Source organism: Cygnus olor, chromosome 1, assembly GCF_009769625.2.
Source record: "Cygnus olor isolate bCygOlo1 chromosome 1, bCygOlo1.pri.v2, whole genome shotgun sequence".
Classification (NCBI taxonomy): Eukaryota; Metazoa; Chordata; class Aves; order Anseriformes; family Anatidae; genus Cygnus; species Cygnus olor.
Window position 1 is genome coordinate 71,849,631 of NC_049169.1, and position 27,798 is coordinate 71,877,428.

The following is a 27,798-nucleotide window of genomic DNA, read 5'->3' on the forward strand; positions in this document are numbered from 1 at the left end:
AGGTACTCACAATGAAATACCTGGACAAAAAGAAACTCCAGAGCCATGTATTGTTCTTGATTAAACACAAACAGCTTTAAATACAATGTGGCAAGCTAGTATGTTATAGCCAAAATGATGTGAAGATCAAAGAAAAGGAATTAATCTACGACTGCACCTACCTTTTGACAGTCATTTCTTAAAGTCTCATTTCTTTGCCACAACTGAAAGAAAGCAGAAACTATTCATACCCTTCCCCCCAAGTTGTACTCAGTGTCCTATCTTCTGCAGACTATCCGCTCCTGTCACTGTACTTTTAAATACACGGTGCTCATTCCTGGCCTGTAAGTGTATACTAGAATACTGTACTGTTTGTCCTACTTATTTGAAGTGACGTGTCTGTGGGGAGCAGCTATCCTGAAAGCAGAAAGGATTGTCTTGCTGTACTTTCCACTGAGCTCTTTGCAAACATTAGTTGGCTCTGACAAACTCCAGACAGAAGCAGACCTCTCTGTCTGATTCCAAACCATGGTGATCCTGAGCCAGGATAGGGCAAGAGGAAGAACCAGAAAAGGATTCACACCAGCATTCCCTTCCCTCCACGATCTTCACTTTTAAATACTTAACTAAAGAATCCCCTCATGGCTGAAGTTGCTGTTTACCACAAAACAACCCAAACTCAAACTCAGCTCCAAGCAGTTCCATTGCCACAAATGGCCCTGAACAGAATAAAATCCTCATCACATTCATTCCTTCACACCTCTGATGACTGTGAGTTGAGCACATATGGTGTATCATTTCCTGCAGGAATAGATTCATTCCTCAGTCTGGCTCTTCATTCTGAGCAACCAACAGTCTTTTCTTGAAGGGAAATCTGTGAAAGGGAAATCGTCGCTCAGGAAAATTGCTAACCTATCTAATCCATACAGGGACGGGTGGGGCTGCACACACTGTGGATGTGAGCAGTCACTGCAGTGGCAGTCCCAAAGACTGGCACTCTGTGCTCACCCATAAAAGAAGTGCAGGGAATAACAGTGTAAGCTTCCTGTATGGCAACCTATCAAATGATTCAGTGCTGCATCAGAAAGACCACTGGAGATGCAGATAATTCACTCTCCATTGCTCATCCCTCTATAGGGCCAGAGACTGATGCCTGGAGGGCAGATTCCAAGACAATGCCAATGCACCTTGGAGATATCCTCAAAGGTCAACTGGTTTCAATCAAGCTCACTTTGCTTAAGTTAGTAAAAAGCCATTAGATGTAAATGTTGATCCAGACTCAGATGATTCTGGATTAACGAACTTAAAACATTTAGAAGCAGAATCATAAATGTATTGTATAATCTATCAAGAAAGCTGGAAGAGGAAAATGAAAAAGGTCACTGAAATAAGGACAGACTCTAAAAAAATATCTGTGAACTTTAGCCAAATTTAGCCAATTGTGCCAAACACCTGACCCCCCTGCTCAGTTTGTAAATTAGGCGGGGTTAAGCTCTGCTTCTCACATTTATTCTTTTTTTGTTTAAAAAAACTAAGTTGCATTCCCTTGAGGGAAAATGGTAAACTTAATTGTGCTAGTTTCTCCCAAGTGACTTTGTGGAACAGGAAGAAAGAGGAATGTCAAAGTACATAAATAAATTCACCTGCCTATACATTTTTGGCATAAAGATTTTCTGGTTGGTCAGAGGATGTGGCAGGCAAGCTGTAGTCTTTTTTGTTTGTTTCGAAGTTCCTCTTGTACCAAAACAAAAACTATTTTTTGTTATTGTACGGAAAGTTTTAAGTAACAGCACATATCTCTCAAAAAATACAGCGGTACTATTAGCAGTCACAAAGGAGAATATCATGAAGGAGAAATGAGAATGGTTTCTTAAGCATCCTGTACTCTGTCAGAAGTTGGACTAGAATTCAAAGGGCTTATGTTTTAAGTGACATGTGAAAGACCAACTCAACATCCCAGAAATCCTCTGGGTTTTCTAGTTTGAAACTCAACACTTTTGTTCAGCTGCTCTGTATCTTTAATGCATGGGTGTCTGAGAGGGCAGCCTGTATTTCTGTTTGAAATTTAAAAAGGGAAAACTATGGGTGAATGTCAAGCTTCAGGAAAAAAATAGAGGTTTTTATAATGGCTGCTGCAAAATGCCTATCTTGAAACTTTAGGCAACTTTCTCCTGCACAGCTTTGCCAACTCAATCTCATCCTAACCTGCAGCACCCTCTTCTAATCTGAAATATTTACACAGCTTTGTGGAAACGCTTTGGAGTGTCCTGATCCCACCTGCTGCTGTCCTGCTCTTGGCTTAGTCTCAAAGTTTTGTTGGTGCCCTTTGATTCTGGCTTAATCAGGCTGGCTATGGGCTCCTTGTACAGGTCTGACAGTGCCCCTGAATCTTGTTTTGCAATCCCATGTTGAATTCTGAGACAATTTGTTTATCTTTTCTCCAGTGAGCAGAGACTAGGGAGATACCCTAGCCCAATTCTGTTTTTTCATCCTCCTTATTTAAAAAAAGGAAAAACACTTATTTTTCCAATTTTTTTTCTAATTAAAAAAAGAAATCTATTTGGTGTTTTCATTGAAAGGACCTCTTGAAAAGCTTAGGCTTTATATTTTTCGGGGTTTGGAGATAACCAGGAAGTTCTTTAGTGTGTTTACTTCCAGAAAATAAAAACTAAAATTTCCATTAAAGGAAACACGCTTATATTTTGATCTCCGCTGATACTGAATAAAGGAAGCCCAAATCTGCAATGCCACAAACACATATCTATTCTTTCTTCACCACCTGTGACAGGCATGGTATGTGTGGACACTACTAGAAGGCTAACTAATAAACTAAGCAAATACTTCCGATGGTAAAAATGAGAGAAAACCTGCAGGGGAAAAAAAAAACAAAAAAAAAACCTTTTCTCAAAATGAATTGTTCAACCATTTCAAAAGCTGAGCAACAAGATGGGCTCAGCGCCAGGAATAATGCGCTGACAGATTGTCATCTGAAGTAACTTTGAGTTAGACATTCCTCTCTGAGTTTGCCTTTTCTCCTACTCTGCAAACAATTGCATCTAGTTGCATCTACAGGATACTAAAAGTCCATGATGCACCTTTTCTACCCAACTGAGAATGAGGAGAAATGAATCAATGGGGTCAATAAAACTTTCTGGCATGTTTTTTTAAACTACATTTGGCATAGTTTTTAAGCAGGCTTTGGAAGCAGGACTGAATAATAGAAAATAAATGGAGAATAGATAGTTGACTCCCTAGACCAGGTGACTGTTAACAGCTATCAAGACAAAGGGAGGAGAGTAGCTTTATTTAAATAACTTTGGAGCAAGAAAATGACATCATTCCTCACAGCCTTACTCAAGTGGCCTCCATAATAATAGCTCCCATAAGAATGAGACAGTTACCTTCGTCATGGTTCTGGTGTAATAGGACCTCTGGCTGAGCATGGATTGAGTTCCCAGGGTGGAAAAAAGGTGGGAACAGCATACGAGCTTTCCTTTGCTTCAGGATATTCTGAAGGAGTTCATACAGAACATCGCCTGAAAGACAAACAGCAGGAAAAAGGAAATGAACACCTACATACTGCTGAGAAGACTCATTTAGCCATCTGATGTATGAATTCATGGCTCCTGGGTGCTATTTTCAGATGCAAACATGCCTGAAGTAAAATCCTGCAGTTGACTGTTTTGCAACATTCTTCCCTGAAAGGAAAAAAAGAAAAAGAAAAGCCACGTGTCACACCTCTGTGTATGACTGTGGAAGAATGGGAGAATGAGAAGTGTCTCTTATAATCCCAATACAGGGCCTTTTCAGGCTACATAACTGCCTGTCCGGAAGTTCAAAACCTTTACAAGCAGCAGTCAATTCAGTGTCCCACCTTCTCTCATCACAGCCTCAGTTTTTTAGCTAAGACACCTCAGGACACATAATTCTTAAATACAGGACCCATGATTATGCAGTGAGTTGCTGGGAGCAAATGCGGTGTTTTTCCCTAATTACTGACCGATTTAGGCTTCATGAGGCAAGGAGAAAGAAGATTTTGTAAAGCCTCTCCATGCAACACTGTTGCCTCAAGTGCTGAGGCAGTGTGCTACTGGCTACTCCAATCTAGGAGATAAGTTACTTTGGGGTGAACTCAGAGACTTGAAAAGAAGAGATTTAACTATCCTGAACTCCCTTGCTGTGGTGACAACTTCTGCAGATACTTGACTGCTACAGCTGCCTTAGGAACTTCTGTACATCATTCTTGGTGTCCCAGGATGGACTTCTGGAAAGCCCAAATGGGGTCCCAAAACTATTTATTTCTTGATACTAGAATCTGTATAGGGCTCACTGCAACAGGCAATATTAGAAGAGGGATATGACGCATACTAAGGAGCTTAATGCAGAGGACTTGGTGCTCTGGATAGGCAAATACGGTCTGCTAGTTGCTATTGTATCACTCTTCCACAAAAGTGTCTGCAGTAGATTCTACTACACCAAGCTGACATGACTTGATCCAAATGCTTGTTTCTTTTAGGGGTGCAAGCATACTGTTCGTTGCTTCCCCTCCCCCATTCCCTGTCACCAGAATTGTTATATCCTTCCTCAGAGGAACACTTCACTGTAGTTATCTAGGAGACCAATGTGTTAACTGCTTCCTTTGTGTCTTCTTAAGTATTACATCTCATACTGATGCCCTCCCTTCAGCAACATCTATATGAAATACCTAGGTACTTACACGTTTTGTGTAATGTAACTGATTGCACATTTCCAAGTAAAAAGGTACACAGGGTAGGAAGTCTCCCAGCTTTAATTCTGCCTCCTCTCCTCTGTTTTTCATACCTCATACTATAGAGGACTAGGTTACAGCAGAAGCATATTATCTGAAAAGGAACTCCGTGAAGTTTCAACTAGGAAACCTTGGATTTTCTAGGAAAGTTTTCTCAAGTGTGTGTGGGGTTAGTAATTGTTCCTATGAGACTGTAAGCTGTGTGCCATTCAGTTGTTTCCTCTACAAACTGCCAATGTTCTACTTGTGGAGAAGTTTGGTGTCTTAGCATGAAATAGTTAAAGCTATCCTGCTTTCCACGGTTCAGCTTCCTCTATTTTTAGCATCTTGGCTGCTTTTACTGTCTCAGCAGTGACTTTAGGGCATTTTAAAGAGGTGATTGTAATACCTGAATATCTAATTAAAAACAAAGCCTCGAGAATCCAGTTACCATTTCCATGTTTAGTACATAAAAGTCTAAAAAGTGATTTTACCACATAATTTGCATCTTTGAATGCAATAGTGGCATAATCATAACTAGTGCTGTAACACTCCAAGCAATAAGGTAGCAAATTTGTGCCTCTTTCAATTTGGCCCGACAGATTAGTGAAAATGTTCATACAACTGGCAGTCTTTTTCTACCTAATAAAACAGTTATATTTATGCACCACAAAGATGCAATTGTACTAGCTACAAAAGTGAGAAGTCTCTTCCCACTCTCTCCCTCCTCTGCTCTCTCCCTTTCCCTCGCCAGCACTAAACAGGAGAACAGCTGTGGGGCTGTGAGCCCACTTTATTGCTAGGACCACTGGGGGGAGTGGATGCTGTTCTACTGGTTTAACCATGAGTGGAAAGGATACAGCTTTTATGTACCTACACTCCTGAAAAACTTAAAGCTCTATGGCAAGCATTATTTCATAGTTTTTCTTCGACTTCATATGTAATGTGTAGTTTGTTTCTGGGAAACGTTTAGGTAATCTCCCTTTACCTACAGTCACTCACATTTTTAGGGACTTACTGAGATATCCTCTAAAATGCTTATTATCAGTAGGGAATATCTAGAGAAAAAGAGCAGAGAAAAAGAAAGGGTGGAGGCCATTTAAACCCGAATTTAGGTAAACAAGAGTTTAACCTTCTGCACTGAGTGTATTTAAAAGCCAGAGGCTCTTTTCTTGGAATGCTCTATCTCTAGCCTACAAACATTTCAATCCTACTCATTTCAAGAGCCATCACAGCACACAGAGGGAAGAGTAGAGGCATAACTTGTAGGCAGCAAGGCACTGGGATGATAAGAGGAGTAGCAAACAAGATACACACAAAGCTGTCCTTTACCGTCCTTACTCACTTTCAATACTCCTTTTGTCTTAAGGCAGGGTTATTTTATAATGAAATGATTCAAAATGGTGTACCAATATTAAACAGAGGATGTTTCCAGGCATCAGTTTTCACTAATGTATTATAGTGGTGATAGACATGTATGTTTGGCATCTCCTTCCATATAAATTTAGACCTCATTTAAATCACATGCCTTGAAAACTTTGTACAGAATCAATGTAAGCTATAGTTTGGGAGGCAGATTCTGCAGGAGGATGGTTGCAGGGGTGCGTTTGAGGGAGTCACCAAGCAGCTTGACGCAGAATTAGTGCCACTGCTTGTTTATCAGCGAGAGCCAAGCAGCACCAGCTGCACTTCTGTGCTGAGTGAGCCTTGTGCTGGAAGCCTCATAACAGCAGTTCTGCAACCATTTGGTCCAAATTCTTCGATAACCTACAGTGATTGAATTACAAACCTTTTTATTTAACAGGAGTACCTTGTATGGTCATAAGAAAAGCTCACAACTCTTTTTCAGTTAAACATCCCTGACAAAGGAGGGCAGAGGCTTACTCTGACTGTAAAGCTGGTGCAGACAGACCACAGGGGATATAAATACAGGCAGTCCACATAACACATTTCTAAATCTTCTTTGTGAATAAATGAAGACATAATTTGAGAATAAGCTGATTGATTCACACACCTGTCTGTGTTCTGCCTTGGGCCAGACTCCAGCATGTGAGAGAATATGGCAAAGTAAAGTAAAGCCCACAGGGGCTGTAAAATAGAGGAAAGGTCCCCCAGGGATAAGTTTTGCAGTCACTTTTAGCAGCACATCAGCCAAGCCAACTGTGAGGCAGAATGCTAATACCAGCTTCTTAAGAGGCTGGAGCACTTGATTAACTTACTGCTGTAGTTGGGTCTGTGAAAAGATAAGCCTTTATGTGGAAGAGCTGGAAGTCATGAAGTGCTGCCAGAGAAGCTTGCCTTCTGTGGAGTTCTGCAGGGAGTTTTAATGAGAAACAGGTTGCATTTTTTTGTTTTAGAGTTGCATTCAAATTTGCCTACAATTCAGGTGTATCTGGATTTCTCTCCCACATTGTTCTTTTTGTCCTTGCCTCATTCAAGCAAGCAGCTCTGTCCCTTCTCTCCTCCCTGGCCCAGTCCACCCTAACAAATATGACTGTATCCTCCTCTGTCCCTCTCCAGATTCTGTTCCAGCTTCTTCTCTCTTTTCAGTCATTGCTTCAGTAAGAAATCCTCACCTGAATGAGGAGACCTGTATCGAAAGTCCTCTTTGGTCAGGAGCAGCAGAGCCTTGCCATTCATCTCAAAAGTGTTGCTCTCAATCGGCCTCAAGGAAAACTCCTTCTCTGCCCATCTGAGCCACTGTGCCACATCATCCCTGCTCCAGTAAACGGGCTGCAAACCTGCGGCAGGAAGAGACCGTGATTGTGTTACAAAATTGAGACAACGCATGGGAATATAGGCAAATACCAGTGAAACCCCATTTCTCCCCACACCCTAACATGCAAAGTCTCTGAGCAAGGTGTGGGAGAGGGATGCCATGGTAATGTAGGATTACACTAAGCACTGGACTGTGCAACACTTCATCAGCTTAGGCATCGTGGTTTATTTTAGACATTCAGAAAAACAAGAACTGCCTCAGCATCCCCCAAAGCTTATAGGATATTACTTAATTCCAAGTGCCCACTGTGAGATGGAATTGTCCCCCACCTGCTCCTTCTAAGGTGCAGAGCAGGCAGGAGACTAAGCTGTTGGCTCCATCCATCCTTTGTGTGTGTCCTCTCCTAGAAGAGAGGAGTGTCCTCTCTTCACGCCCCTCATAAAGCAACAGATCAAGCATAACAAAGAGCAGTCAGATACAAGAGACCTCTGTACTTCCCTGTAGGTGGGTGTGGACTGTAAAGAACGCTGCTGCACATAGCCTCTCTAACAGTGTATATGTAAGTGGGTATTGTTTAGAGAGGTGCCTTCAGACCGGCACACCCCTCCCGCAGATGCAGTTAGGCTAGTAGCTCCTATTCCCACACTGGAGAGGAAAGTAAGTGCTGAGGCTCTGGCACCTTTAGTACTGCTTCATGCTGTGTCTCCTGTACAGCAGTAAGGTACCACCAGTGCAGCCCTGACCATATGAAGGTGGTACGGTGCTTTATTGTAAAGTAGCAGGTGTGTTGCATTGGGCATAGATTTTCCAGGCCTCCAAGGAGAGTCCGGCACTCCATTTCCCCCAAACAGCCCATGCAGCACATACAGCCCGGAGTTCAGCCACAGGGGCCCAACCAAGTTACCATGAAAGTCAAAGATCTTTTGCTAGCCACATTCATTGGGCCCAGGCAGAGAGATATGGGAGGTGTGATAATTCAAGATCTGTTTTACAGTCAGAATAAGACCAGCTTCCTCCTGGAGAGAAGACATCACAGTGAAGAGCTGTTTATACCTAGGTAGACAGATTATCTCCAATCCACTGGGAGATAAAAGCTTTCTTTCCTTTTCCCCCTCGTGAGATGACTCATTGTTTAACTTGTTACAATGTGTTGCGTAGAAATGAAAGCTCCACACTGTGCATAGGAACATAAAATTTGCCATATCTGATCAGATCTCTGGTACACAGCCTCTGGCAGGGGCTAATACCTTATGCTTCAGAGGAAGATGAACCTCCCTTCCTCATATTGCACCTGGCTGATTGTATGCTGCACATGGGAAGAAATTTCCTTCCTGGCACACCACTCTATGAAATCTGATTACCCTCATCTTACTGAGTCCTAAAAGAAATCTGGGAGATTCGTACTGTTTTACTGTTTTGTTTTGCCCTTTTTTTTTTTTTTAACTGCTTTAACAGATAGGCAACCCTGTTTTCTGTTTTAGCAAGAGTGAATTGCATTTTGCTGCTATGCCAGATTCCCAGACAGAGACTTTGGAAAGTCCCAGCACCACAGCTGCACAAAGAACTGAATCTGAGCTGGAGCAGGCATGGAGATCAAGCCTGAAAAAGGGTCAGGGCCGATCTGAGGAAGGGATGTCTTCATGGCAGCTGCAAGAGTTTCCATCAGCTTCCAACTACCCCTGTAGCACAGTGCCACACAGACATAAGAAGTAGCATTTGCTTATTTATGAAGGACTTAAATTCTCTCCCCTCATATTGAATTGGGATCTGATTGCTGAGGTCAGAGTTTTCTGTAGGTCCTTTCTTTTCGAAGGGAGTGCAGTCAGGTGTAGATCTGCTCAGAGACATACAAACTGTCATCTAAAATGCCAAACTTATTCCTGCAGAAAACACACTGCAGATCCCAGTCTACTGCTGGACAGGATGTACATTGACTGCAGCTAGGTAAAGCAGACAGAAGTTAAATGCAATGCAGCCAGAGCACAACTTGTGAAAGGTATAAAAAACATCTGGGAAGAGCTTGAAATGCTCGTGCATGGCTTCTGCCTCTATCTTCCCCCTTTACCATGCCATGCAAGCAGTAAGTTGCCTAAAGGAATGCTGTAATGTGGAAATCTAGCTGGAGTTTTGATGCGCTCTTCACAAGATGAGGCAAGAAACAAAACATTGCTGGGAAAATCAGGCTGCAATGAGCAGAGCTGTATGATAACTTAACCTGCATGCTCCCTTACTGATAACAACATAATAAATAAATCACTCCCTGTACAAACATCAATCCTGACTTCCTATGTGCTGGTTGACAGTATACTTTTGCATTCGTTCAATTAATTTAAAAGTACCATGTCTAACAGAGCTTCGACTGATCAGCGCTAGACACCAAACAGCCTACAGAGGCTGGTCTGAGCCAGGTGTGCTGTGCTGGCAACTCAGAAAGAAGACACAGTGCCCATCAGGTCTCTGCTGGGTTTCAGCAGCATCTCTGTAGCTTGTGAGAAGGGGAGACAGAGTCTTCATGGGAAAAAAAGAAAAAAAAAAAAAAAAAAAAGGAAGCCAAAAAACATTATGTCCTAGGACCACCTGGCTTCTGGTTACTGAAAATGAGCATGCAGCCTTTCTAATTCAGTTTGGCTAGCGCTAAAGTGAGGGGGTGGAGGAGCTATATCTCTCCACCCATGGGGTGATACCATAATTCAATGCTTGCATTGTGTTTTGAAGATATGAAGTGCTATAAAATATGTTATCTGCTTTTCCCTGGATGGATTGCCACTTCTCTCATTTCCTTCTCTCCCTGCCATGTCACCTTCCTGGGAAGTTGGTTTCTCCACAAAGCGCTCTGTAGTTGCCTGTCCCCACTGCATGCCCATTTGCTTCGTGAGGCTGAATCAGTTCAGTCACAGGAGGCTTTCCTCAGGGTGCACACCAGCGCTGCCGAAAGTGCTTCAGAAACTGCCATTCATAAATAATCCTTTCAAGTGCAGTACTGCATTTGCTAAACTTGCATGCCACCTTCTTTGCCCTTTCTTAAAAAGAAGCTGTTGGTATCATGAAAACAAGGGCATTAGAGGGTTGGCTTTGCAGCTGAACAGATTTTACAGCACAGCATAAATGGCTATCAGTAGGTCCTGAAAATGCTTTTCTATACTCTCCATGAAAGAAAACTAATCCTGCTTATACAATTTTTTCTTTTTTGGATGCTGTTTTTTATTTTTCCCTCTCCATCTTCTCTTTTATTGTCATACCCACGGTGGAGGAAAATGGGCTCTGTTATCTCTCCAGTTTTCTTCTCTGTGAAAGCTAACAGCATTGTCTTGAACTAACAAAGATATTTACCAAGCAGAATAAAGTGAGCAAAGAGAGTGCTGTGCTACAAAATGAGGACGGGGTTTTGCCTGCTGGACTGACTGGTGAAATCAGTGGGAAGGCTTTGCTGCTTTCAGTAGGTGCTGATCAGGCACAGCGGACTCTGCCTCTCTGCCAGCCTGCCCCCTCGGTAGCCAGAGTGGCCATGGACTGCAGAGGGTGAATTTTGCCTTGGGAGTCAACCTGGCACTGCTCCCATCTCTGCCACTGCTCTACTAGTTCAAATCTGGCAAGCGTTCCCAACCTCAGTCTCCCTCTCTGTGTAAAAATAAACACTAACGAAAAGTTCTTGAACTCACCAACTGAAAGCAGATTAAAAAGAGCCACGTAAACTGTCAAAATCTGTCTCTGAGAGATCCCAGCATAGTTTCTAGTTTGTCTTCCATCAGCTTCCAAGCACTATCACCAGTATAGTAAACTACAGTAATTTACAGATGTGCTTATGATTTGATAGCTTCATATGCACTAAACAGGGAGCTAAATTCCTGCTCCCCTTTCTAATGCTGCAGGCTGGAGCACTTAGTAGTCTACTGGTGTCTTAGTAGATGATCTACTTCCGTTGCTTGTTCCTCACCTGAAGTCCTGCTTCTAACACCTGTTACATCAGCCAGCTTATAAAAGCCAAGAGTGATCAATTCTCACAATCCAGGGGCACGGGCTGATAACCATCTGGACTGCAGAAGAAATCTCTGTTCCTTTACATTCTTGGAGAGCAAAAACAAGTACAAAGGAGAGGGGCTGATGGGTTAATTTACACCTTCTTCTTCGAGTAGGCAGTAAAATTGTTTACATATGTTCAAGCATTTATGCACGCACGCACACACACAGAGCACTTCACATGCACACACACACACCAGAACGTACTGGTGTGTTGAAGAGGAGTTTAAGTTGATGGTCTCTAAAGGCTTCACACCTGTTTTTACAGTGAGCCCCTCAGGAAACTTAAGCACGGTCAGGCTTTGAGGCTGGAACGCAGTGCTCTGACCACCTGGACCAGCCTTTGGCACACAAAACTGCAGTGTCAGCCAGCAATATTTGCAACAGGCCATAGACTTCTGGTGGGGTTACAACTTTGTTTTTTAAGAAGATGTGGCTGACCTTGAACCTTGCGATGCACTCACGTTTAGCAACTCCTTTCCTTTGGAAAAGAAGGTATGTATTTTATGGTATGAGTTGCTATGTACAATACACGTAGCAGATATGTCTGAAATGTGAAGTGCAACGTACTGTAGGCTGTTTTCACCTTGACTCATTTGGAACAATCTGAAGACGCAAATCCAGTGCACGATGTCATGTACAGTATAACTGAGAGCTGCTGTTACGTTTTAGTTTCAATATGAGGACACGGCCACACTACAGCCTGCATGACGGAAACAGCACTCGCAGTGAGTTTCGTGTTATCTTCTTGTTCCACTTCAGCCCTCCATCCTCTACGGCTGGCTGCCTGGCAGGCAGAATGAGGAGGCGAGAAGGGGGTAAAGACAGACCTCTCCTTTATCCCTGCTTTCTGGGGGGCAGATAGAATTGTTCTCACTCCCACGCCCAAAGCTACTTAGCACAGTTGGGCAAACAGCAAAGCAGCCAGCGCATGCAAATCTGCAGCTGATCTCTGAACACCCAGGGACAGATGCATCCTCACGCTGGCAGCATCAGGCAGCCTGGCTCCAACTATAGGACAATGCTTGAGCCTTTACTGGGAAAACAACTCTGGAAAAGCTCAGAAGACTTGAAAGTCTGCTACCAACTAGCTCTTTTGGAACTGAAGCTCTCTTTTTTGTTATTAATTAAATAAATTCTTCCATGATACCCATAAAGCATAACATGTTGTTCTGCATAAACTGGTGCATGTGAAACAAGACAGAGGCATGAGCATGTGTTTTTCTCTTCATTTCTGTGCAAAGGCAACACAGTCTGGAAGAAAGGCATATGATTAGATTCTGATCCTTCTCCCAGGCTCTGTGAATGAGACTTTTTAAAGGTCCTCTCCTTCTGTCTTATTTCTTTGTTTGGAAAGCTAGAGTACTAAAAAGCACAGAGGTATCATGCCAGTTAACATCTGAAGTGCACTGAAAGTGCAAAGTGCTGCACAGCAGCTTTGAGTGAGTCCTGCTTGATATTCCTGCAGTGCTGTCCTTGCTGCTGCCTGGTTCCCCTAGTGCTCAGAGGCACTGATGCTTGATGTAAGCCAGGGGCCCTGCTCTGAACCTGGCAGCACAAACTGTGAGATACTGCTCCCCGAGATGGGCTGCAGCAGTGAGTTCAACAGCTGAGAGCTGATTACGCTGGAGGAAGTTTCAAGTTAAATCACGAGCTGGGCGCTGAGGTCCTCCTGAGAGTGAATTTTATGCTGTATTTTCTGATTTTCTATTGCAAGTGCCTTCCCTTTGCTAGCAGTGCTGCCAGGCTCCCACCCAGAAGGTGGTCAGCAGCCCTTTAGGCCTACCTGGACTATGGATGGTAAAGGCAGGAAGATGAAGGACTCTGCTTCCCGGGGAATTTTTTCTAATTCCTCAGAGCTGGGGAGCAGGTGACAGACATCTGGGGCATGCTTAGCTATCCCCATGCAGGTGGGAGCCTAAATAAGTGTCCTTGAGCTGGCCCACGTGTGGATGATGCAGCGGAGAGGCAGTAGCCGGTTGCTGCTGCTGGCCCACGGAGATTGCTTCATCCTACAGTAAAAGGCTGGCTCTGTAGTTTGGAGGCCCAGAGATAAGCAAAGATATAAAAACAGGGAAAGGTTAATCCTGGCTAATCCTCAGGGAGAATTATTTGGGAGGCAAGTACAAACTGGTACAAGGGAGATGGATGGCAGCAGAAGAAAATGTGCCTTTACAGACCTTGGTCAGGAAAAAAGCGATTGGATAGGGAACAGAGGACTTGTGTGATGGGCAGGAACAGAGACCCTGGTGGGTCTTGCGTGTCCTTTAAAAAGGTATAAAACTGCCTGTAATCAGAATGACAAGGCTTAGGGAAGCTTCCCACACTGCTGGGAACAGAGGGTGAAACAGCTTTTTTCAATAGTAATCTGAAATAAAAGGAATAGGCTCATGTCTCCTGCTGTCCTGTTGAACAGGGTGTTGGAGACGGAACACAATCAGACGCAATGCTTTGTGCTGAGTACCTGCTTTGGGGCCCCTGTGTATGCAGACATGCTACAGAAACAAGCCTTGTGAAGCACTGGGACAGATTCCTTCCATGCTGATTTTGCTAGCATTGTGCCCCGTGACCCAGCCTTTCTTTTCCCACTGTCTGTACAAAGACTTGCAAAGTTGACACACCCTAATCCCTTAGGGCTCCAGGGTCATAAAATAAATAAAATTGCTTTTCTAATGCAGCCTTTGGAAAGCCTGTAAGAAACATATTGATTGGAAAATGCTTGATTAGAATGATCAAGCGCTGAGCTCTCATACAGGGAAATAAATCTTTTCAATTCCCCACACCCAGTGCCAAGCTCAGCTTCCTGGAAGCAACTATGGCCCTTTCTGGAACTGAAGTGAAAATCCCATGTTCCATCACCTCTCTGACCTGCTGACATTACACACAGTTTGCATTTGCTGATCAAATGCACAAGCAGGACTCTAAATTAGCTTGCTGGGTTGAGATAGCTTGCTGATTAATGACGGCAGATGAAGTCACCGGTACAAAAACCCCACAAAGTCTGAAGTCAGTTTAAGTGCGAAAGGAGAGACGAAAGGCCACACTCTGCAGAATATAACACGAAGAACATATTCTCACTCTATAGCCAAACCTTTTCTTCACAGATACAGGTTAGTAAAGTAAGTAACTCTCCTATGCAAAATTACTCAGCTATGTCTAAGATCCTCTGCCCCAACAACAGCCAGAAAAGTCCCTGAACAACGCAGACCAATTCCTGAAGTCCTTACAGTTGTAACTGATGTCAGAATAAAGCTTCAAGTGCAGCCACAGTCATTTAACGTGGCCAGTTGTGCTGCACTTCTTGTAACTGAAATCAGTATTTGAGCCACAGTGGCTGCCCCACTCCTTTCTGTTTCCACCTGCATCATCTGGAGTTGGCTTGCAGAAAAAGCAGACCTTAGGATTTAGTGCTCTTTCCTCTGTAAGCTGCCCCTATATGGGATCAGCCACGGAAAATGTTACAATACAGGAGCAGCCTACCTGCTGTGGACAGGCAGTTTGCAGCCTGGATGGAGAATTCATGCAGGATGCCCTCCTCTTTCCTGGGGCAGATCAGTCTAGATAAATGGTGCTGATATGCATGCTGAAGAGGCCACTGTTCTAAGTTCTGGAAGGAAAAAGCTACCAGCCAAAGAAGCAAGCATCCAAAGGGGTGATGAAAAGACCAGCCTGTTTTCTAGGCATTCATTCCATGAGCCATGTCCAAGAGTTTTCAAGAACTGTGCAGAACAGCTCCAGCTTCCTTTCATGCTGTTTGCAAAAACCTTCTTAGAAGCCCAGCAAGAGCACTCCTTCCAGGGGAGGATGAAGGCTGGCTTTTTGCATCTGGGCACCACATTCAGGGAAGGCCAGAGCGTGACAGTGAGTCAGTGAGCTGCTGACAGCACAACGCTGTTCGGCTGACTGCACCCGCTACCGCAGTTACCACATGCAGCAAAGAACTTGCCTGGGTCCAAGATGACCCCTCTCTTTGCTCTTCTCATGACCACAGCTGGAGAGGGCAGGTGACCATGGGATTCCTACCAGAGCAGCTCGTGCAACAGAAACAGCTGGCTGGGGGATGGGGAATGGGGAAATGTTGGCTTGGATCTGATCCCAGTCATAGTCCTAATCCACTCCTGACTCCTTCTCAACCAATTCTTGGCTGTTTTCCACAGAGCAGACATTGCTTTCCTACTGCTCCCTTCCAAAAGGAGCTGAAAGAAATGTCTTCTGTTGCTTTTTTTCCTTGTATGTGCAAAAACTATATCCTAAACAAAACTAGCTGAGCCCTGACACTGACATGGGTTAGCTAGCTCAAAAGACCACACTGCAAGAAGCAAGTGGTTTTGCAAGCAAAAATCACGGAGATTATAAAAAAAATCATTTATTTCTCAGAAAACCTTCACTGTTTCAAAACAATTCATCGTAATCTAGGTCAAAATTCAGACCTAAACACTCTTCACAGTTTTCCTATACTGAATACGGTCACTGCTGCATCCGTGAATTACTACTATTAGTAATACTTGCACATTTACACTACACAGTGCCTTACAACTGCAGACAGATTAGATTGTTATAGCTTTTATAGATGGGAGGTACAAAATCATTGGACACCTGCCCATACACCAAATCTATTATAGTAGGAATTGAATCTAGGAACTATATTTTGCTCCTTTTTACAACTGGACAACTACAGAGCATCTTTACACCCTTAGTTAACACCCACATTTCCTTCCTACTTCTTGTGGAGCTTACTCAGGGTGTCCTGGCAACAGTAATTTTAACTTCAAATAATGCCCCCCCCCGCCCCCCCCCCCCCCAAAAAAAAAAAAAATGTATTATAATGGATTGTTAATGTTTTGGGTTTTTTTTTAACACAATATAGCCTTGATCCCTGCCTAGGGTGTTGAAAATTTGTAAGCAATTAGAAATAAATAGATCTTGCTAGTCTTGACCTACATATGGTTTTACTTAAGTCTTTTGCCTGCTGCCTGCTGCGCAGTGGAGAGGGGTGCTAAAGCTATGACCATGCTTAGTAGTATTACTGGTGATGGAACTGAAAGCCCTGATTTTGGGTATCCCATCAGCGCTCCACAAAGACATGAAAAACTGATGAAACAGTTGCTAGTTACCATCAATGCAGCTGCTAAAATTAAGGTGGTTCTTTCAGCAATTTATCAGTTTAACCTCATACCAGCTAGACCACCTTGATCTTCCAAATGGCTGCAAACTTATAGGTGATTCTACCATTTCAGAAGAGAGGTCAGGAAGTCCTTTTTGCACAGCTGAATCAAGTGGAAAGTTTTGAAATCTCAGTTTCACATGCCAGCAAAACACCACCACCAACATAGCAAGACACTGTAATCCTCCTGTATTAAGAAGCTGCTTTCTTCTCACAAGGAGATTTTGTTCTCAGAGGCTCACATCCTGATGAAGCTGGGTCCCTTTCCCTTGAGGAATTTTGGCTGGGACTTTGTTTCCTAACTCAGCCATGATTGTGAGAGCTGGGGAGGGGGGAGTGTATACACAAAGAGTATTTTTTCCAGGCTGTTTCCAGGGAACGTGAGGCCAGCTCCGCTACAGAACAGTCTATGCTGTGACAGCAAGATGTCACACGCTGGCTTCCTCAGCACTGGGGCTCCAAGCCTTGTGAGGTGCAGCTGCATTCGTGCTGCTACTGGGAAAGCAGAGTTTGGCAGTGCAGCCAGATCCATGGCATGCTTTGCCTGTAACCATTGAGCAAACCAGTGTAAAGGAAATTTTACCACCAGCATGTGGTCAGAGCATGTCATACATTTACTTCAAACGATTTCACTTTTGGACCTCTGTCTCTGTCCATACAGGCATTCTCCTTCAGACTCCTAATCCAGGAGGGCTATAAAAGCCTGCTTTGATCCACCAGTGTATTAGTTCTTCTGTGCTTTATGGGAAGACCTGCCTTCAGGTGACATTAAATATTAAAGAACTGGGGGAAATGGTTAAAATTACAGCTCTAGAGACTGCACGCTATATGTACTCAGTTTTGAACTGTATCTTGGGGGTTGCAGGTAAAAGCCTGCTCTTAGTGTGCTGCAGACATTTTCTGCTCCCAAGATGCTGCAAACCAGAGCTCTGACATGGTTAAAAACATTCAGATTTAGCTTCACTTGTTGATGGTTCCTTAATGAACCAAATCCGTGCAGCTCTTGCAAACTGTCAGTCATTTCTCTAAGACGACATTGCTGTCCTAGAGGAAGGTCAGGTACTTAAAACAACAACTGTAGATGCTGGGAGTCCTCTTCCACGCCCAGGGGGATGCGAAGGCCACCGAGATGGACTCCAAACTGCACTACAACACATTTCCCATACAGAAGAAGTAACTGCATTGCATTTGCATGGGGCCCTTTATCTCTACCCTTCCAATATAACCTGTGCACAGAAAGGCTTCTTGTACTAAGGTACTTGTGCTTGAAATACATTGATAATGAGAACAAATTAAGTGTGTGCTCTTTGATTATCAGATGATAAATTATCATGATTATCTTTGCTGCAGCTTGAGAATTGCTTCCTCTTCAGGGTTTAACTCCTGCTTGCTCTGAAGTTAGCACACTCACTAACTTCTCGTATTAGGACCCCCAAAAAACTGGCTCCCCCCCTGTTATTTCTGTGGAAGTCTAATGAAGTTCAGACAGCTCTTCTATTTGGGGCCACTTAGAACACACTCTCCAAGCAATCAGAAATCAACAAACTTTATTAATTGGGATGGAAGGCAAGATCCCAATTCATCAGCTTATCAGATTGGAAGCAAGCTGCTGTGCTCTCTGTCTGGAAGACATGTGCATGCTGCAGCCAGAGGCATGTCATCCCTGGGACACCCTCTGAACTAGCTCCCCAAGGTCCCTATCACAACAAGGGCTTGAGCATCCACTACATGTTCAGCACACTCTCCCTGACACCATGGTAGCTAGTTCACACTGAGGTCTGTGGTACTATGGCTTTGGCAAGTTCTTGGACACATCTAGGCATGAAAGACTCACCCTGACTGCAGCTATGTTTACCTCTCGGTGACAGCTGAAGATGTCAGAAATATGTGCTTCGTTTTCACCCCTCCAGCTTCAAAGGTGTCTTGTTTGAGTCCTGTGCTTGAGGGAAATATACTCCTGAACTGGAGATATCAGTCCCCCTTTCTGTTATTCTGTCTGGCATGAAGGAGGCAGAAGGAAGATGATGATTTCCATCCTGACGCTGGCATGTCAGCACTCACTACACCATCCTTCAAACAAGCTACTTTCAGGCCACCACTCAGAACTCAGTGGCAGTGCTGACTTAGTATTGTTCTTTGGCTCCTTCCTCTGATATGCCAGTGAAATTGGCAGGGGGCTTAGGCTGTGGACTTGATGAGAGAGATAAGCTGTATTTAAGTATATACATACACTGGATTCTGCTGGATCAGCTTTCTGGACTGATTAAGAGCACAATTGCACTAACAGTCAAGACTGCAGTAACAGGTCAACACAACAGGTGAGGGGTTGACAAACTACAGAAAGAATAATAGCTGGATGTGGTGACAGAGAAGGGAAAAAATGCTTCAACTACTATTGCTAAAGAACACATCATGTCACTGAAAAATGCATGGGATCACTGTATTATTTGAGTTTAATCTTGATGATGTCACTGAGAAAGGCTTGCTTCCAGGACTGGAAAAATTACTGCAATGTCAAATAATTTACCTATGCACTTCCAGTAGAGGATCAAGCTTTGAATGAAAACAAATAGATGAGATAATTCACAAGGAGGCTCTGTCTCATCCTGCTTTTTGTGTTTCTTGCAAAGGTAAAGGTGCTGTGAGAGAGACCGCATACCTAATAATACTGGGTAACTGATACCACCACCAATTCACTATTCCTAATACTCTGTAAACCCATTGTGCTAGTACAGACACCTGACTTCAAGATCAGTGAAGCTATCTTGTGCTGTCCCTCTTTCAACACTTCCATTCCCACATGGAATGGCCATCCATCCCTGTGCTTGCTATCTCCGTCAACCTACTGCAGATGTGCTGTGGGAAAGGGGACCTCTGTCTCTTGAGAGGGGTGTTATATGCAGCTGGGCATCCCAGGGCCTCCACCATGGGGGCAAATGTCCCTGGGCACAAATCAGGGATCCAACTGAGGTCAGATCGACTGGTGACAGAAGAGAGGGGTAAGAAAGTTACCCCTCTCAGTCCCACTAACAGTGACCCCTCTTTTGAAAAGGTGGGGGATAGCATGATTATCTTTCTTCGTTTAAGTATTGTGAAAAAATCAAGTGATATCACCTGTCGCAAATATTTAGCAACACCTGATAGCTACTTTACATTGCTTACAGTTGTGCCTACTAGCATAAAACATTAAAAAAAGAGGAATCCCTGCCTGGAGGACATAACAATATAAAAAGACAGGATAGGAAAGGGATCGAATGTACAAGCAAAGCGACCAATACAATGGTGTGCAGACAATGCTGGTCCCCCTGGGAACCTGCACTCTTCGCTAAGTGGATATTCTGAAAATGTAGTTGAAATACTCTTTCATCAACTTGTCTAATTAAAATTTTCGTAGTAGCTCTTCCCCTTACTTTGGCAAATTTCAACCAGCTCTATGACAGACGCTTGTCAAATTACATCTCTTATCTGATGCAGAAATCCAGATTTGTATGTATATCTGTTCACACAATTTCTATTCACAAAAACTCAGACATTCACAATCACATTGGAGTCAGGAATGTAACAGAGGTGTCTCACTATAAGGTAGCAATTTCTCTTCTGTTCTTCCAATCCTTCACGACTTGCTTAGTTTACAAAGTCCAAACCAGTTTAGCTTCATTCTTCAGTATCATAACTTCCAAATCTTCTCAAGTTTCTGCTCTCCTGGGAAGACTGATTCACAACCACCTTGCACAAGAGAGAACATCTTTTAAAAAATCCACTGTTTGGACCTACTGATCATGTGTCTGGACTTGTTTGAACTTGGCCATCCCTGATGCAGTATCTTCTGTCCTACTAAGAGACGCTTGCTTGCATCTCCTCTCTCTGCTTTAGCAGACTGTGTCACAAGGTAAGCACCCATGAAAGCTACTTTTGCCAACCATACTAGCAAAAGCAATTTTTTGGAAATGCTCTTCAGTATTAGAACAAAGGAAGGAAAGTTTCTTGATAACCAGAGCACAGATTTCAACTGCTTATAAGCTGCTCAGGCTGTGGATTAAAGTGTGCATTTGTATGAGAGGAAGATGACAGGGAGTTGAAGGAGTAGAAAGAAAGACTTGAGAAGTAAGAGGGTAGGAAGTGAACAAGCACATTAGGGAAGGATAGTGAACCATGTTTTGAAGAAAGGATACCTTTTAACCTATCGGGGTGCCTTAAGTCTTCCCTTCATGGCTGTTTCTACAATTTCTACAAGCTAATACATACACGTTATCAGTGCAAAGCAAGTTGATATTCTAGGTCTTTTCCTCCTCCTTAACGACCTAGAAGTGAAAAAATACTTCTGTGAAATCCTTTGCTTATTAATGTGATTTTTATTTTTTTCACGTGACTGGGGTCAACTGGCTTAGCACTGACAGCATGGTACAGAAATGCAGACATGGGCACAGTATCAATTGGGAAGGGGGCCAGGGGGGTTAGCTTAAGTCTCCTTCAGCAATTTCACACAAAATGACATTAGGGAATGCAACGTGCCAAAAATTTTCCCGTGAAGCACTGAAAAAATCTGCAGACTCTACATGTCTCACACACTTTGGAAGATAATAAACAGAGAGCATATGGACTCAAATACTGTATGTTCATGAAAACAGAGTACCCTGTGTTTGACACCATGTTGAGTTTCTGAGAACATGAATGCAATTTCTAAAAAGATTTACGCCCTTGTCATTCAGGTGTTTGGACAACTAAACAATGGAAATTCAGAAAAAGATTTATTTGTGGGCTGGTTTATTCCATAGCAAATCATAGCATTTTTTTCTTATACCTTCCTCTGAAGCAGCTGGAATGGGCAACACTTAGGCTGGTCCTGTCCAATCTTGTCTCCTCCCTAGTCTGACCAATTTTTTTAATTTCTAGGTCCTGAAACACAACTTGACTTTAAGATTAATTCTCAAAAGAAAGTATGATTTTTTTAAACTTTTTGATTACTTTTTTTTGTTGATGCCTCATTTTAAACTTTTTCTAGATTTCCTCTTCCCCTCATTACCTCTGAGGTGTGCACACTGTGTGAAGAGGAGCTTTCTTTTGGCAGCCCAACCTCACCCTTATTCATTTAGTGCTGTCACAGTCATGCTTTCACAACTCTGCTGACGGAATCAGGTAGGAGGAAGGAGGAGGAGGCTGATTCGGCAAGAGGAGTCTTTTGTTTGCACGTAAATAGCTCAGTGTTATCAGAAAGAAAACAAGGAGTGAGCAGCCTGTGTTGAACAACAACAGCAAAAAAATCACAGCACTATTATTCTGTTTTCCCATTCTCTTCCAGAAATATAAGTGAGCTTCTGTGTATAAGAGAAGGGCTGGTGTAGATAACAAGAGTCGCTTCACTGCCTCCCCTCTGTTACAAAAAGGCATCCTTGTAGCAATTACAACAATTGCTAACATAGAGAAACCATACTGGGAAACAGGTTGTTCTCAGTAAGGGGTATTAAAAACTCCACATAGAAACTAGCTTTGAGGAAAAAAATTATTTAGAAAACTTACTAATGAAGAAGTAACCTAGAGGAATGGGTTTGGACATTTGGCCAATAATAAGGCCAAAGAGTCTAAGACAGTATATGAGCTTATTCCACTCAGCTGAATGTTAAATCAGTGACCAGTTAATACCTGTTCAAGGTTTTAAAAACATTGGCCTTCAGTCCTGAAAAGCATGTCTGCATCTCCTGTGGAAACCAGTGGCAATTTCGACTATTTAGCTGCAGTGTTGGGTAATATATCAGGCACTAGAAGGGACAAAAAAGCTTCCCAGAACATCAGAAGGTCACGTTCCTGATTTTGAACATAATGTCTTTCTTTCGTGTTAATTACCAAAACACTTCATAGATCTTGACACACGCTGCTGTTTGGAAAATGCTGCGTAAGGTTAGCCGCTGCTTTCCTTTGCTTCCATTCAGCTTGCCCAACTGTGAGAGTGGATTTAATCATAAACGATAAGACAAAAGGAGAGCAGCACACCTGGATCAGGCATGCTGAGTTGGGCTGCACAGCAGGAACTGTTTCCTCCCTCCTGTCTTCAGAGTGGAAGTCTGAACGGAGGGACATTAGCACAGAAATTTCTGTGAGGCCTTCAAAGAAATCCAGGACTATTTCTGTACCCTCGTCAAAGCCTAGTGGTTCCTTTTGCTCCTTTGGGATGCTAGAATCCATATGAAATTGAAAAAATGTAAGAGGGATACCATCAGGGTGCTTGCCCTCTCCAGGATTCATTTAGCATCTCTGCCAACCTCTTAAAAAGGCATAAAAGAGGAGACAATTTTTAATCTCTTTTCACAGGGTGGTTGCCAACATTGCAGGCTAAAGCTGCATCTCCTCAGGAAGAGGGAGTTGAGTTTGTCCGTAGCTTCTATTTCCTAATTGGCAGGCACAATGGAGAAGCCTTTTGGTTACTCTGATAAGGTCATTTGCATAACTCTACCCAAGTGGCTTTGCATATATTTTTTTCTCTTATTTTTCCTTCTCTCTCCACTTCATCAGTTCTCAGACACTTCTCCCTGTGTCAGAGAACTCTAGGAAGAGCTTGTATGTCGTTAATCCCTATATTCATTCAGTTATACGTTTTAGATTTATTTTTTATTTCTTGGAAATGGTCCATTTAGGTAACTCTATTCTTATTTGCACAATGTTACAAAAGAAAACTACAGTGTCAGTGCAAAAAGAATTCTGCTTTCTCCACATAGGTTTCTTTCAAATTCAGCTAAAATAGCTGTGAGTTATCTTTCTACTTTTAAATGAAAGCCTCCTGATTGCAATTGTTTAAATGAAATAATTGAAAAAGCTTGTGAGCTTTTCCTTACACAAACACTTAAAGTGATTTTAGCAAGATGCCTCACTTGGTAACTGCCTTCCAGGGAAAGAAATACCTGAAAAATGTGTCTTACTCTTGGTTAATTTTTTTCAGAAATGCATATTTTTAACCTAGAATGGTATCTTTAATTCCAGATTCTTTCTTCTGGAAAGGATTATGATGAAATTTTGACACATTCCAAAGTTCTCACTAACTATACAAGCTCTTGCTTTGTGTTTTTTCACAGCAGCTAACAAATATCCAGTAGCTGTAAATCAGTGGGACTGATGCCCTATTTGTACAGAAGGACAGAACAGTTATTTTACCAACTACAGCAGCTCGTACAATGAGGCCTTGGTCCATGTGAAGGGCCAGAAGGCACTGCCCTAATAGAAATCAAATGATCCTCATCATCTAATTTAATACGCCTGCATTACTATTCTGCTTAATTGTAGTCTCTCAGTTGCAGTCACAGACCAGGACCCCAGTGTGCTTGGTAAAGCACACAAACAGGAGAGAAATTATAGAGAGTTTTCCTAGATTGTAATCTCTACACAGAGCTACGAAGAGGACGTAGTTTATTGGTATTTTACCCAAATCTCCATCTCATGAAAGCTAAATAAAACAGAATGACGGAGTAACGCTGTAGAGTGTGCTACAGGAAGCAGCACCTTTGTCTCCACAGATGGTAAGCGAGGGAAAATGGGAGAAAAAAATAAGAATAAAAAAGAGTTCATGGCACTCAGGAGGCTGGTAAGCCTCTAACAATGTTTGTTTGAATATACAAAATCAGATCCACTGAAAAAATAAAAAGGCAAAAAATGCATTATTTCATGGCTGGTATTAATCTGTTGCATTTGAAACAGAAACACTTTTCAGTGCTTTCATTTCACAATGTTTACTGTAGTATCTATTTTGAGTTTTGGGGCAAGCAAAATTTTCCATAACTGTTATGAGAATCTTTTTGATAACCACTGCTAAAATCTCTTTTTATCCAACTTAGAATATTTTGGAATAAAAGTAAAAGTTTTTATAGTACTGGCCTCTTCTAAGAAGAATTTTGTTTCAAAAACTGCTGCTTGTATACTATTAAAAATTAATGCCAAGAAAGTTTACTGAAAGATAAGCTCTACTAATGACTTCACTTCTGAACTTCATTATTTGTATTTACAAATTAACAGTGTGAATTCTCAGTTTACTAATCTGCCAGTTGGATCATTTTTTGCAGCCTTGAGCTGTTTCACTTTACTTCACTGAAAATATTTAATAGCCAAGCTGTAGTAAACTCTCATTTCCCCAAGACTTTATTATGTTTACACAATATATTACAGAACATTTCCTAGTGTATTATTAAGCATTATGAATTATTAAAACCAAATTACATTTTTTGAATGAACGATACGGTGCTTTATCCTGGACTTTCTGTAGCACACTTACTCAGTTTGTAAAACCCCATAGCAAGGTATATGTATTACTGCTACAGCATGACAAACACACTTTACAAACACACACCCTAACATACAGATCTCCCAATCACACACCTTATGACCTAAAGGAGTTAGGAAATGGAAAGCCTTCCTCTTGTGATTTGAGTGAACTCAGGTCTCCTGATGAGTGAATTTCCAGCTTGATAGCACATGTATATGTTCAGCAACCTTCACACTGTCTCAGTAAGTTTAGCTTACCAATCCTCCAGCTCCAGCCTGCAAAACACATACTGGTGATCTGCAGAAAGCTGGCTCTACTCCTTGTTTTCTCCATCTGCTAAATTACATTACAGATTACTAAAAATATAATGAATACTTTCCTACTACTACTTTCCCACATAAACAGCTGAGTAATTTGCCACAGGGATACTGAATATGAATCGAAGGGAAGGTAGGTCTGCACAATGCTTCAAAAGGAAGATGCTTCTCTCAAGGAGGACACTGGTCAAGGGACCAGAAAAACCTGAGTTCGGCCACAGGCCTCCTATGTGATTTGGCACAATCCACATCTGACCTAACAAACCCGCAGGTACTAAATACAGCCAGGAGGAAACTCTCACACACTTCAAAGACAACCATTCCAGTCCAGCTGTAGTGACCAAAGCTGAAATGGTTATGGACAGCCTGCAAGCTGAAAGAACACTAATCACACTAGACATCAGTGAGTAGACCAAGGGTCCCTCAGACTTAATAAACTTCTCCTGTGATCTTCTCCACGGACCATATGCTTACCCTCTTTCCTCTTTATTAGTATTCAGTAAACTTGTTCATTCAGAACCTGGAGTTCCCACTTTACTAGATGCCACATGTGTTAATGCATATGCAAAGCTTGTGTAATTAAAAGATCAATGTGCATACAGGCAATGTTAATTTTGACATTTCCATGCCTTTACAATATTACTATCTGTAACACAGAGTATATACATATTGTGTGTAATTTTTTCCCTTGTTTTTAAAGTATCAGTAATGGGGAGAAAAAACCTTCAGAAATTCCACCCTGGCATCATAATGAAACCTGCATGGGTCAGCAGAAGATCTATCACTTTCAGATCCAACCTACAGACCTCTGCCATTTTTTTGCTAAGCGGGACACTGACAGCAGCAGCAATATGCTGTCTTGTGTTACAGGATCCAACACTGGCAGTAAGGCATGTAACACTTGCCATGACCCCTGCTCATTTTGCCAGCAGGTTATGCAGATGTCTGTGACAGCAAAGGAAGGGTGAGGTTAAGAAATCCATTCTCCTAGCTCAACTTCAGGTCCTTCTCTCTGCACTTATGGTTGTGGCCAATGCTAATCTCCTCTACCAGCCTTCTTGCTCCAGGCTCTTCCCCCTGCCCGAGTCCGAGCTTTGCTCCTTTTTGGTTGTGAATAGGCAGATTCCTCTCCCATCTGCAGGGCCCATCAAAGGGGACATGGAAACAACAGCAGACAGCCTCTCTTCCTTCAAGTCTGTTCCAAATCTTAGGACGCTAGTTCTTTTGAGAGTTTAACACCAACGTATTGTTCTGTCCTGGCAAAGAAAATATCAGCCAGAGCAGCTAAAAAGTAGAGAAGTTGTAAAACTATCAAAAATAAATTCTTATCATGGGAAGTATCTGGAAACCTGAAAAACAAGTGGTGCTAACATTCTCTCCACAAAAAGAGCTAGTCATTTTTCCTGGATGCCTTTAGCCCATGGCATGTTACACAACATGAGGACTGGTGGCTATGTATAACCCCAAAGCCCTTTGTTTGCCCTACCAGGAAAACAGAAACAATGCCTTGATCTTGTCTGCCCCATAGCTGAGAAGCAGCACTTGCATTTTGGGGTCCCCTATCAATGAAGAAATGACAGACAGTTGGCCTATCTCACAAACCCAGGTGACTGGCTGGCTGGCCACTTGGCCGGCCTGCATACATTTATGAGTATTAATCAAACTGAAACAGTTATTACTGTTTGATTGAAGGTTTTATTGAAACCCTGCCATATTGAAAACGAAAAGCTTAAAGAATCTACCTTTTCTCATCTAAGGGAAGTGGACCTTAAGAAGTTCCTTCAGGACTTCTTAGTTTAATTTAATTTGATGTCAACGTGAATCTCTAAAATAAGACAAACAGAAAAGCAAGGAGGCAAATTGAATGTATTCATCAGATTAAAGAGGTTAAGCTGTAAAGAAAAACAGGAAGATCCAGGTCTGAATGTCTGGAAGACTATTCTCTTTTCCATCTGTTGGTGTAAAATTGCCATAGATTCCTGGCATAAATCAATATAAAAGAGTTACATGCAAAAAACAGACCGTGTCGTATAAAAATACTTAGGTAACTGACCACAAATGGAGATGAGAGTACTACAAAAAGGAGGTATAAGGAACGTTATCATAAACCAGCACCACTGTAAGAACTGTAAAAATCATTGTGTGGTACAGATGCAGACAGCAAACAGCATGGAGAGCTGAGGTATTGTAGGGGCAGAGGAAACAGTTAAAGACTTGCAGGGGACACTGCAAAAGGGTAGTTTGGTAAAAGTATTGTTTATGGAGCAGGTGTACCACTGCGTTGACAGACTGACAACTCTGAAGTCCTACTTACACACACAGCCACCACTGATCTTAACTGAGTAGATGGTATGGGGGTAGAAAGAAGCACTAGCAGCTGAGGAAGATGAGGCACTGTGAGGTTAAATTGCAAAAGCTGTGGAAGGATGTAGGTCATTTTCAGGTACCTTTACCAGCCTCAGCTTTCCCCAAGGTCCCAACTAACTGCATAAGCAATGTGACATCTATTGGCATTGTGTGCATTTGGCTTAAGAGCTTTGCACCAGGCTGCTTTCCCCAAGCAAGTTTCAGACTGTCAGCTTTGGACCAACCAAACCACTGTTGCACAGT

The 27,798-nt window shown here is 42.5% G+C and overlaps 1 protein-coding gene across 5 annotated transcripts in view; it reads right to left on the bottom strand.

Moving 5' to 3' along the window:
* ETV6 (ETS variant transcription factor 6) overlaps positions 1–27,798 on the bottom strand; it is a 144,955-nt gene that overhangs the window by 34,037 nt on the left and 83,120 nt on the right. For all 5 annotated transcript variants that reach the window (XM_040564374.1, XM_040564365.1, XM_040564399.1 and 2 more), the window contains 2 exons: positions 7,303–7,467; positions 3,381–3,515 (listed from right to left, as the gene is read on the bottom strand). In XM_040564374.1, coding sequence (XP_040420308.1) covers positions 3,381–3,515; positions 7,303–7,467 — 300 coding nt within the window. The remainder of the gene's footprint in view (positions 1–3,380; positions 3,516–7,302; positions 7,468–27,798) is intronic.